The sequence below is a fragment of the Elephas maximus genome, chromosome Y (assembly GCF_024166365.1).
Source record: "Elephas maximus indicus isolate mEleMax1 chromosome Y, mEleMax1 primary haplotype, whole genome shotgun sequence".
Lineage (NCBI taxonomy): Eukaryota > Metazoa > Chordata > Mammalia > Proboscidea > Elephantidae > Elephas > Elephas maximus.
This window is the reverse complement of record NC_064847.1, coordinates 11,018,262-11,031,044: the sequence shown is the minus strand read 5'-3', so window position 1 is coordinate 11,031,044 and position 12,783 is coordinate 11,018,262. Positions and strand designations below refer to the sequence as shown.

The following is a 12,783-nucleotide window of genomic DNA, read 5'->3' as shown; positions in this document are numbered from 1 at the left end:
CAGTTCATTTGCTTTTTTTTTTTCCTGTGTGTACAGTTAAGTGATAACAACTGCATAAGTCGGGTTGTGTAACTATTACCTTTAGTTGATGCCAGTTTTCTTGTTACCATATACAAACGTTTACTACTTTCCAGAGAGTGATTCTCTATTTTCGTAACTCTGGTAACCAGTTGTAACCATTAGTCTCTATATAATTTCTATCCATGTTATTTCATATAAATGAACTGTACAGTAGTTGTTATTTTGTGATTTACTTATTTTGCTCAGCATAATGTCTTTGAGGTTCATCCATGTTGTAGCATTTATGAGGAATTCATTTTTTTTTAAGGCTGAGTACTATGACATTGTATGTGTGTGCCACATTTTGTTATATATCCATTTATCTGTTAATAGGCACTTAGGCTGTTTCCGCCTTTCCTGTTATTGTGAATAACGTTGCAAGGAGTATCACTGTACATGTGTCTGTTCACGTTGTTGCTTCTAGGTTCTGAGTGTGTACACCTAGAAGTGGAATTGTTGGGTCATGTGGTAACTCTATTTCTAATTTTTATATTTATTTTTGGAGGAATCATCGTACTGTTTTCTACAATGGTTGTTCCGTTTTATATTGCCACCAGCAGTTGGTAAGAGTTCCAGTTTCCTCACATCCTCACCAACATTTGCTGTTTTTTTGCTTTTTTCATCATTTAGTATGGGTGAGATGGTATCTCATTGTAGTTTTGATTTCCATCTCTCTGGTGCAGTGGTTAGGTGCTCGCCTGGTAATCAGAAGGTCAGCAGCTTGAGCCCACTAGCCGCTCCATAGGAGAAAAGACCTGGCAATCTGCTCCTGTAAAGATTACAGTTTAGGAAACCCTGTGGGACAGTTCAGAAACCCTGGTGGCATAGTGATTAAGAGCTATGGCTACTGACCAGAAGGTCAGCAGTTCGAATCCACCAGGCTGTCTGTGGAAACCCTGTGGGGCAGTTCTGCTCTGTCCTGTAGGGTCACTATGAGTTGAAACTGACGGAAAGACAATAGGCTTCTTTTTTTTTTTTTGATTAGGCAGTTCTACTCTGTCACATGGGTCACCATGGAGTAGAATAAACCCAACGGCACACAGCAACAATGATGATGGCTAATGATGGTAGGCATATTTTCATGTATGTGTTGGTTTGGTTAAATATCCTATTCGATGAATTGTTTATGCCCCTTCTCCAGTTTTTGGTTTGGGTTGTCTTTTCGTTGGTGAGCTGTAGAAGTCTTATATATATATTCTAGGTATTAGATATTTATCTAAGCTAAAATTTTTAGTGTCATATTTTCTCGTTCTTTTACTTAAAAAATAGAGAATTGCATTTCTCTCTTTATAACTTTAAAATCTGTCACAAGCACTTTTTTCATAGTTATTAAAAAAAAAAAAACAAGGTGATATGCCCTTGGTGCTATTTAATATGTCTCTAAAGTCTGTAGCTATCACATGTCAAGATTTAGTTATTATTAGACAAACTAAAAAAGGGCCGAGTTACAAAATTTTTCAATATATCAAAATCATGAACAGTAATTTTGCTTCAACTTGTATTATTCTGTAACTTGTTATGAAACAATTTCATCTGTACTACATGCAGTTAGACTGGTGTATTTTCTACTCTCCAGAGTAGTTTTTAGATTATCTGAAATTTTAGTTTTTTTACTGAGGTAAATATATATTTAACAAAGCTTTTGCCACTTCAACATTCTTTATGTGTACGAATCAGTTACCCAAGCTTGGTCATATATGAGTTGCAGTCAACTCAAAGGCATCGGCTTAAATGTTCCACAGTGGTTGTATCACAATGGTTTATTATGTTGTTCAAATATTACCATTTTCCATTTCCAGATTTTCACATTACCCTTAACAGCAGCCCACTGTCCCCTATGCAATGAATCTGTTCTTTGCCCCCTCCCTCCTACCTGCCCAGATAACCACTAATAAACTTTGGTCTTGATACACTTGTCTAGTCTAGATGTTTCACACCAGTGAAATCATGCAATATTTTTCCGTCTGTGGCTGAATTATTTCATTCTGCATAGTGTTGAAATTTTAGTATTTTAAGAGCACTTTTTTTTTTTCTGTTTTAACAAATTGGGTTTTTTTTTTTTTTTTAATTTAATTACTAGAGACAAGTTAGTTGTACCTTGAATGGTTTGAAAGATTTAAGAGTATACTTTGGTGATTTTCTGAGTTTGTTAAAATTTGAAGGATTTAGAAATCTTTTCTTATATTGTTACACTAAAAGAAGAATTCAAGTTTGGGAATACAGGCATACCTTGGCGATAGCGTGGATTGGGTTCCAGCCCACTGCATTAAAGCATATATCACATAAAGTGAGTTACACTAATTTTTTGGTTTCTCAACTCATACAGGAGTTATGTTTACACTGTACTGTAGTTTATTAAGTGTGCAATAGCATGATGTCTAAAAACCATTGTGCATACCTTAATTAAAAATTTTTTATTGCTAAAAAATGCTAACCATTGTCTGAGTCTTCAGCAAGTCATCATCTTTTTGCTGGTGGATGTTGTTGCCCGGATGTTGATGGAGTCAATCTTCTGAAACCCTGCTTTATCAACTGAGTTTGTATAATCGCCTAAATCTTTTGTTGCCATTTCGGTAGTGTTCACAGCATCTATACCAGGAGTAGATTCCATCTCAAGAAACCCTTTTTTTGCTCACCGATAAGAAGCAACTTATTATTTGTTAATTTTATTATGAGAATATAGCAATTTCATGCATATCTGCAGGCTTCACTTCTAATTTCAGTTCTTTTGCTGTTCCTACCACATCTGTATTACTTCCTCCACTGAAGTCTGGAATCCTCAAAGTCATCCATGAAGGTTGGAATCAATTTCTTCCAAACCCCTGTTAATGTTGTTATTTTTACTTCTGTGAATCACAGATGTTCTTAATGGCATCTAGAATGGTGAATCCTTTCCAGAGGTTTTCAATTTCCTTTGCCCAGGTCCATCAGAGGAATCTCCATCTGTGGAAGCTGTAATCTTACAAAATATTTCTTAAATAATAAGACATGAAAGTCAAAATTACTCATTGGTCTGTGAGCACAGAATGGATGTTATGTTAGCGAGCATGATAACAACATTAATCTCCTTGTACATCTTCATCAGAGCTTTTGGGTGACCAGGTACACTGTCAATGAGCAGTAATATTTTGAAAGGAATCTTTTTTCCTAAGTGGTATGTCTCAACAGTGGGCTTAAAATATTCAGTAAACCATGTTGTAAACAGATGTCTTGTCATCCAGGCTTTGTGTTGTTCAATTTAAAAAGCAAAGGCAGAGTCAATTCAGCATAATTCTTAAGGGCAGTAGGATTTTTGGAATGATAAATAAGCGTTGGCTTTAACGTAGTATCACCAGCTATATTAGTCCTTAATAAGAGAGTCAGCTTGTCTTTTGAAGCTTTAAAGCCAAGCATTGACTTCTCCTCACTTGCTATGATGGTCGTAGATGGTATCTTTTTCCAGTATAAGGCTGTTCCATCTACACTGAAAATCTGTTGTTTGGGGTAGTCACCTTCATCAGTTCTTTTAGCTAGACCTTCTAGATAATTTGTTAAAGCTTCTGCATCAGAAATTGGTGCTTCACCATGTACTTCTAAGTTATGGAAGTGGATTGTTTCCTTTAACCCCATGAACCCAGTTCTGGTAGCTTCAGGTTTTTCTTCTGCAGCTTCCTCACCTCTCTCAGACTTCATAGAATTGAATAGAGTGAAGACTTGCTCTAGATTAGGCTTTGACTTAAGGGAATTTTGTGGCTGGTTTGATCTATCTAGAACACTGTAACTTTCTCCATGTCAGTAATAAGCCTGTTATGCTTTCTTATCTTTCATGTGTTCGCTGGAGTAGCACTTTTAATTTCCTTCAAGAACTTTTCCTTTGGTTTCACAACTTGGCTAACTGTTTGTTGCAGGAAGCCTAGTTTTTGACCTATCTTGGCTTTGGACATGCTTTCCTCACTAAAACATTTCTAGCTTATGATGTTAAGTGAGAGACATAGCCTTTTCTTTGAACGCTTACGGGCCATTGCAGGGTGATTGATTGGCCTAATTTCCGTATTGTCACGTCTCAGGCAATAGGGAATCGCAAAGAAAGGCAGAGAGACAAACAGCCAGTCAGCGGAGCACTTAGAACACATACAACATTTATCAATAAAGTCTTACATGGGTGTGGATTGTGACATTCCAAAACAGTTACAATAGTGTCATCAAAGGTCAGTGACGACAGTCACTGTAACACATATAGTAATAATGAAAAAGTTTGAAATATTGCAAGAATTACAAAAATGTGACATAGACAGAAAGTGAGCCCATGCTGTGAAAAATGCACCAATAGACTTAATTGATGCAGGGTTGCGGCAAACTCTCAGTAAAAAATGTGATAAAGCAAAGTGCAGTGAGGTATTCTTGTAGTCTTAGCCCATTTTAAGAATTTATAATTTGGCAAATATGATGCATTGTTTTAGAGGGAAAGAACTAAATCAAATACTATTAAATTACTGTGACTGTTAAGTAACAATTAGTGCAATGTGGGAATGGATAGTAACTATATACAATGCTTTAACTATTTTTATAATTAGCTGTAAAGCTTAGTTTGAAGCTTGTACAGAAAATTATTTCTGAGAAGAGAAAATAAAAGGTCTTTTTAGGTATGAGAGTTATCACAAGGTATTCTGCAAATAATTGCCAAGATATAATGTAGGAAGAGAGACTTAATCTTATTACGATAATATTCCTACCTAGGCCTTTGTTTGTCTTACTTATTGTTTTGACAATTAATGGAGAGAATTTAATGGTGAAATGTTTTGGGGAGGAAACTGAAGTACCGTTTGTTCTTCAGGTGAGAAATAGGTCAGTTTTGAACAGAAGGGGGAATTTGGACTATAATTTATGTGATACATATATTTTGTTTAGCTTTTTCTTAGAAAGTATAAGATGTCAAACTGAATATTTGTTGAGTTTAACAATAGTTTTTAGTTATTTACCTACCGGCTCCAAATTTCTTAGAATGACTGTCAGTTTGCAGGTGTTCTGTACTTTAGTACTTAATTTAGAGCTTTGAAATTGTTTTTACTTCCAATTTTCAAAATGAACAGCTAATCTGTTTGTCCTACTTTTTCTTTTTAAGGAATCTTGGTAAAAATGGCTTGTCAAATAGTACTATATTGTTGGATAAATGTCCACCTCCAAAACCACCATCTTCACCATATCCCCCCTTACCAAAGGACAAGTTGAATCCACCCACACCTAGTATTTATGTAAGTCTAAATTGACTAAGTGGAAATGATCCAGTGTCTGAACTTGTGTGTCTTTGGCAAATATATTACTAATCAATGCCTGTGCACTTTCATGCATATTGAATTGATTGATACAGCTTCAGTATTTTCAGATAAACGTGTTGTATACCAGGGAATGACAGCAGTTTTTAAACAAAGGCTAAATTTTTCCCTTGCCCTGTTTTTATACAGAAAGCTTTATTTTAACAGCCAACCTCATTTATTTTTATGTAGGTGCTATAGTTGCTTTTGTGGTACATAAGCTGAGCTGAGTAACTGCAGCAGAGACCATGTAGTCAGCTGAAAATATTTATGTGGACCTTTACAGAAAAAGTTTGCTGAGCGCTGTGATATTAGAAAAGATTTTGGGAAGAGCATTTTTAAAATGTCTTCTCAAATATTAAATGAGGACATAGGAAAGAGTGTAGCAAGTGGCTTTTTTCTGTGCCCTTTTTTTTTAGTAAACAGGGTTCTAAATCTGCGTTCTGCCACCCACTAATTTTATGTACCTTGAAATTAATTTTTATGCTCCCACAAAAAGGATGTTTTCTGTCTTACTACAAAAAAAGTGGTTGAGAGGATAAATATGTGTATTTTATTAAATAAAATAAGTACAGGTATTTTGAATTTCCAGTTTGAATGTAACTACTATTTGACTAGTCTGAAATTTAGGCATTTGATACAGAACGTTGGTATGAGTTAAATCAACATAACTCCTTTGTCTCTCACAAATAGTTTCTGCTTACCATCCATTGTCTCCCATCTCTAAACAACAAATTAAAAACATTGTGTACTAAAAAATGAATAAAAATAATCTTGCATCTGTATGTAAGTTTGTTTTGGAGTTATTGTCCTTTTTTGTAAGATGTTATTTTCAGCCTCTACTGAATTAACATTTGATAGCTTACTTTGTAAGGGAGGCCCTGGTAAGAGATGAGAATAAATCTTTTAAACTGAAGAACAGATGTAAAATTAAATTTTTTTTTTTTTAGGTCTTATTCAGCTTTTATTTTATGGTATTTAAAACATTTTGATACTGAAGTTTAAACCTTACTTCTGTCACTTCAAGATAATGCTAGTACACTTGGAAAATACTTTTGAACAGCCAAAATATTTAAATATCATTTGATGAATCTTAGTTTGATGTAAGAGATGGGTAACATTGCAAAATGAATCACTTTTAAAATGTATTGTTTAAGAGAGAAATATGGCTACTACCGACTATAATTTCACAGAAAGAGTAGTGATAAAATGTCATAATAATAAACAAACTATCAGTTATTACAATGCATTACAATTTTTACATTTTCAAATTTCATGGCAGATTGATGAAGAACATAAATTTGCAGGGTGATATTTAAGTAGTCATTTTCTATTTAAATAAAAGAAAATTTTCATTTTACAGTTGGAAAATAAACGTGATGCCTTCTTTCCTCCATTACATCAATTTTGTATAAATCCAAACAACCCTGTTACAGTAATACGTGGCCTTGCTGGAGCTCTTAAGTTAGGTAAGCTTTCAAAAAGAGTGGGAGGGCTGGGGGTTAGAGAAAATTTTGTTCATTTCTATGAGCATCTTTTAACTTTTAAGACGGTGCCCAAAATCCAATGTGATTTTTTGCCCCAGTTTTTTTGAGTTTTTATCTAAATGTTCTCCCGGTGCATGTAAGCTTGAGCACTCACGCTCTCGCTTTCTGTATACTACTAATATGGTATATTTATATAAATATATATTTAGCACACTTTTAACTCATGATGCAAATAGATGGTGATATTAATTGTCAGAAATTTTATGGTAGCTTTTTACTTACTTGGCTAATTTGATTCAATAGCATCAGCGATTTAGATTGGGTATTAAAAGGAGTTGTTAATATAAAATGTAGGTGAAAATAGATCTTATTTATAAGTACAACGGTGGAAGCTTGGTGGCACAATGCTTGTTTACAGCTCAGCTGCTAACTGAAAGGTTGACAGATCAAATCCACCAGCAACTCCACAGGAGAAAAGACCTGGCAATCTGCATCTGTAAAGATTACAGTCTAGGAAACCCTGTGGGGCAGGTCTACTCTGTCATGTAGTTTCCCTGTGAGTCAGAATAGACCTCATGGAACCTAACAGCAACAACATAAGTACCACAACTCTCTTTGTAGCTTGCTGATTGGATCCAGGGTTTCAGATGGTACAGAGATAGAATTCCTCCCTTTAATTTGGGAGACTTAGGCTTGATTCCTACCAGTGCACCTCATACAAAATCACTGCATGCTGTCATTGGAGGCAGATGAGTCACTATGATACTGAACAGGTTTCAGCAAAACTTCCAGACTAAGATGAATTAGAAAGACGAGCCAGAATGATGATCTTCTTCCAAAAATTAGCCAGTGAAACCCTATGGATCACAATGGTCTTATCCACAACTGATCATAGGGATGGTGCAGGTCTGGGCGTATGTTTTACCATAGTGAGTCAGGGCAGACTCCATGGCAGCCAGAAACAGCAAATACAAATGCAAATTTGTCATCACATGCTTGGAGCATTCTTGGGGTGAAGGTATAGTTACATAAAGTGTTACTTTAAAAGAAAAAAAAAAGTATTTTTGAAGTACTAATTAGAGCAAATAAAATTTTACTTATTAACAAAACTTATTTGTTTATTAAGACCTTGGACTTTTCTCTACCAAAACTTTGGTAGAAGCCAACAATGAACACGTGGTAGAAGTGAGGACACAGTTGTTGCAGCCATCGGATGAAAACTGGGATCCAACTGGAACAAAGAAAATTTGGCGTTGTGAAAGTAATAGATCGCACACTACAATTGCTAAATATGCCCAGTACCAGGCTTCCTCCTTCCAGGAATCATTGAGGGTAAGTATTTATTTCTTTAGATTATTTTGGAGTTTTAAAAATGCACATTACTTTTATAGCCATCTGTTTAGTTTATATAGTTTTATGTGCTATAAGCTTACAAACGTAAGTATAGACATTTAAACAAACCTGTAGCTTAATGAAAATAAAGTATATATTATACAGAAATAAAATTACTATCTTAAAAAAATGTTTTAGAAAGTAATTCCTAGAGTGCTTCTATTTCTGGAATGTTTTTGTTTAGGAAGATAATTCTCAATATGAGGGTTTTTTCTCTGCAAGGTCACCAAGTCACCAACACTTGCCATTTTCCATCTGTTTTACTGTAAAATGTGTGAGTACGACCTTATTATGGTTTTGATTTGCATTCCGTTGTGACTGGTGTTAATATTGAACATCTTTTGATAAGTTTTTTGTGTCTCTTTGGAGAGATGGCAGTTCAGGTCCTTTACCTGTTTCTAATTGGCCTATCTGCATTCTTGTTATTGAGTTGTAAGAATTCTTTATATATAGGTACAAGCCCCTTTGTCAGATGCTGTCATGGATTGAATCATATCCCCCCCAAAAAATAACTGTCGACTTGGCTAGGTCATGATTTCCCAGTATTGTTTCATTGTCTATCATTTTGCCATCTGAGATGATTTCCCTCTGTGTTGTAAATCCTATCACTATGATGTAGTGAGATGGATTAGCTAAAGTTATTGATGAGGTCTACAAGATTAGATAGTGTCTTAAGCCAGCCTCTTCTGAGATACAAAAGAGAGAAGCAAGCAGAGAGACAGGGGGACCTCATACCACCAAGAAGCAATGCCAGGAGCAGAGCATGTCATTTGGACCTGAGGTTCCTGTGCTGAGATGCTCCCAGAGCAAGGGAAGACCGATGACAAGGACCATCCTCCAGAACTGACAGAAAGAAAGCCTTCCTCTGGAGCTGACGCTTTGAATTTGGACTTGTGGCCTCCTAGGCTGTGAGAAAATAAACTCTTTGATAAAGCCATCTACTTACGGTATTGCTGTTCTAGCAGTGCTAGATGACCAAGACAGGTGCTTTAATTTATAAATGTTTTCTCTCATTCTCTGGGCTTTCTTTTCACTTTCTAGATGATGTCCTTTAGAGCACAAAAAGTTTTAAGTTTTGGCGGTCTAATTAATTTGTGCCAAATCCAAAGAAAAGTGACTTAGTGGAATGTGGAAATTATTGAACACTATCAGTATGACGTACACGTAAAAAATTTTGCTGAAGATAATATAAAAATGGTTGTTGGAGTACATTGACAGGCAACTGCCAGAAATTTAAGCTGAATTCTGAAGAGGATGTGGAATGAGGGATAACATTGCTGATGTCAGATGGATCCTGGACAAAAGTAGAGAATTTCAGAAAGATAATAAACCTGTGTTGTATTGACTATGCAAAGCCATTTGCCTGTGAATCATAACAAATTATGGATAAAATTGTGAAGAATGGGAATTCCAGAACACTTAATTGTACTCATGAGAAATCTGTACATAGACCACGAGGCAGTCCTTTGAACAGGCCAAGGGGATACTGCAGAGTTTAAAATCAGGAAAGGTGTCCATCAGGACTATGTCCTTTCACTATACTTATTCAATCAGTATGCTGAGCAAATAGTATGAGAAGATGGACTATATGAAGAAGAACAGGGCATAAGGATTGAAGGAGGGCTCAGTAACAAACTACAGTATGCACATGAAACAGCTTGCTTCCTGAAAGTGAAGAGGACTTAAGAATGAAGATCAAGCTTCAATATGGTTTACACTTCAAGGTAAAACAAAAATTCTCACAACTGGACCAATAAGTAACATCATGATAAACAGAAAATACGGAAGTTATCAAGGATTTTGTTTTACTTGTATCCATGCAACAGTCAAGAACTCAAAAGACACGTTGCATTGGGCAGATCTGCTGCAAAAGATGCCTTTAAACTATTGAAAAGCAAACATGTCACTTTGAGGACTAAGGTGTGCCTGACCCAAGCTGTGGTATTTGCAGTTGCCTGATATGCATGCAAAGCTGGACAGTGAATAAGGAAGACGAAGAAATCATGCATTTGAATTACGGAGTTGGTGAAGGATATTGAACATACCTTGGACTGTCAGAAGAATGAACAAATCCTTTTTGGAAGAAGCACAGCCAGCATGCTCCTTAGAAGTCTCCCATTCTTTGGACATGTTATCAGGAGGGGCGAGTCCCTAAAGAAGTACATAATGCTTAGTAATATAGAAGGTCAGTGAAAAAGCAGGAGGCCCTCAGTGAGATAGGTTTACAACAGTGGGCTCAAACATAGCAGCGATTGTGAGGATGGTGCAGGACCATGCAGTGTATCATTCAGGTCCCCGTGGGTCACCATGAGTCAGAACCAACTAAGTGGCACCTAACAGAAACAATTACAAGCCTGGGTGGTACAGATGGTTCAGACTTGGTTACTATCCAAAAGGTTGGCAATTCAAATCTACCCAGCCCCTACATGAGAGAAAGACCTGGAGTTCCAAACCCATAAAGATTACAGCTTAGCAGATCTGATGGGGCCTTTCTACTTCGTCACATGCGGTTGTTATGAGTCAAGTTGGTTAGAAGGTTTCTAACAACAACAGCAACCATGGTTTTTGATTCCTTGTACTTTTGGTGTCATATCTATCATGATTTTCTAATTGATGGTCATGAATGTGTTCTGGCAAGCTTTAGCTACTACATTTAAATATTTTTTGTCTCTTAGTTTTTTTAATAAGTTGTGAGTTAGTGCCCAACTTCATTCTTTTGAATTTGGAGATACAGTTGTTTCAGCAACATTTTTAATACAGACTATTCTTTCCCCATTGAATTTCCCATTCTTTGCACCCTGTTGGAAGAATACCACCCATTTTAATTTATCATTTAATTTTTTTGTTACTGTTATGTAGATGTTTTTACTTGTGTCAGATAACGTATAAAAATATTCTTTCTTGTGTCTTTAACTACGTGAGTTTAACAAATAAGAACTAAACAAAGGCATGATGAGAAATAGTCTTAACCTTCCTCCTATCATGTGTAAATGCATATATGTATGTGTTTGTGTGTGTGCGTGTATTCAGCAGAGAAGGTGTGTTTACGGGTGTGTATGCTAAAAGAAATGGAGAAAAAATTCAAGCCTCAAGTTGTAATAGTAAGGATTTCTTGGGGAAAATATTAAATGACACAGGAAGCATCAAAAGAAGATGGAAGGAATACACAGAGTCATTATACCAAAAAGAATTAGTCAGTGTTTAACCATTTCAAGAGGTGGCATATGATCAGGAACCGATGGTACTGAAGGAAGAAGTCCAAGCTGCTTTGAAGGCATTGGTGAAAAACAAGGCTGCAGGAATTGGTGGAGTATCAGTTGAGATGTTTCAACAAACAGATGCAGCACTGGAGGTGCTCACTCGTCTATGCCAAGAAATATGGAAGACAGCTTCCTAGCCAACTGACTGGAAGAGATCCATATTTATGCCTATTCCCAAGAAAGGTGATCCAACCAAATGTGGAAATTATAGAACAATATCATTAATATCACATGCAAGCAAAATTTTGCTGAAGATCATTCAAAAACGGCTGCAGCAGTATATCAACAGGGAACTCCTAGAAATTCAGGCCAGTTTTGGAAGAGTACGTGGGACCAGGGATATCATTGCTGATGTCGGATGGATCCTGGCTGAAAGCAGAGAATACCAGAAGGATGTTTACCTGTGTTTTATTGACTATGCAAAGGATGTTTACCTGTGTTTTATTGACTGTGTGGATCATAACAAACTATGGATAACACTGTGAAGAATGGAAATTTCAGAACACTTAATTGTGCTCATGAGGAACCTTTACATACATCAAGAGGCAGTTGTTCTGACAGAAGAAGGGGATACTGATTGTTTTAAAGTCAGAAAGGTGTGCGCCAGGGTTGTATTTTTTCACCATACTTGTTCAATCTGTATGCTGAGCAAATAATCTGAGAAACTGGACTAGATAAAGAAGAACAGGACATCAGGATTGGAGGAAGACTCATTATCAACCTGCATTATGCAGATGACACAACCTTGCTTGCTGAAAGTGAAGAGGACTTGAAGCACTTACTAATGAAGATCAAAAACCACAGCCTTCAGTATGGATTACGCCTCAACATAGAGAAAACAAAAATCCTCAAAACTGGGCCAATGAGCAACATCTTGATAAACGGAGAAAAGACTGAAGTTGTGAAGGACTTCATGGTACTTGGATCCACAATCAACAGCCATGGAAGCAGCAGTCAAGAAATCAAAAGACACATTGCATTGGGCAAATCTGCTGCAAAGGACCTCTTCAAAGTGTTGAAGAGCAAAGATGTCACCCTGAAGACGAAGGTGCACCTGACCCAAGCCATGGTATTTTCAGTCACATGAAATGCATGTGAAAGCTGGACAATGAATAAAGAAGACCGAAGAAGAGTTGACACCTTTGAATTGTGGTGTTGGCGAAGAATATTGAATATACCATGGACTGCCAAAAGAACGAACAAATCTGTCTCAGAAGAAGTGCGGCCAGAATGCTCCTTAGAGACAAGGATGGCAAGACTGCGTCTTACGTACTTTGGACATGTTGTCAGGAG

General features: G+C 36.4%; 1 protein-coding gene across 12 annotated transcripts in view; it reads left to right on the top strand.

Annotated features, from left to right (window-relative positions):
• The window catches only part of LOC126069873 (lysine-specific demethylase 6A-like), a 214,718-nt gene that overhangs the window by 153,006 nt on the left and 48,929 nt on the right, over window positions 1-12,783 (top strand). For all 12 annotated transcript variants that reach the window (XR_007516091.1, XM_049873512.1, XM_049873510.1 and 9 more), the window contains 3 exons: window positions 5,162-5,291; window positions 6,715-6,820; window positions 7,965-8,170. Coding sequence is in view for 11 of the 12 variants with exons in the window: in XM_049873512.1 (XP_049729469.1) it covers window positions 5,162-5,291; window positions 6,715-6,820; window positions 7,965-8,170 (442 nt within the window). In the remaining variant the exon portion in view is untranslated. The remainder of the gene's footprint in view (window positions 1-5,161; window positions 5,292-6,714; window positions 6,821-7,964; window positions 8,171-12,783) is intronic.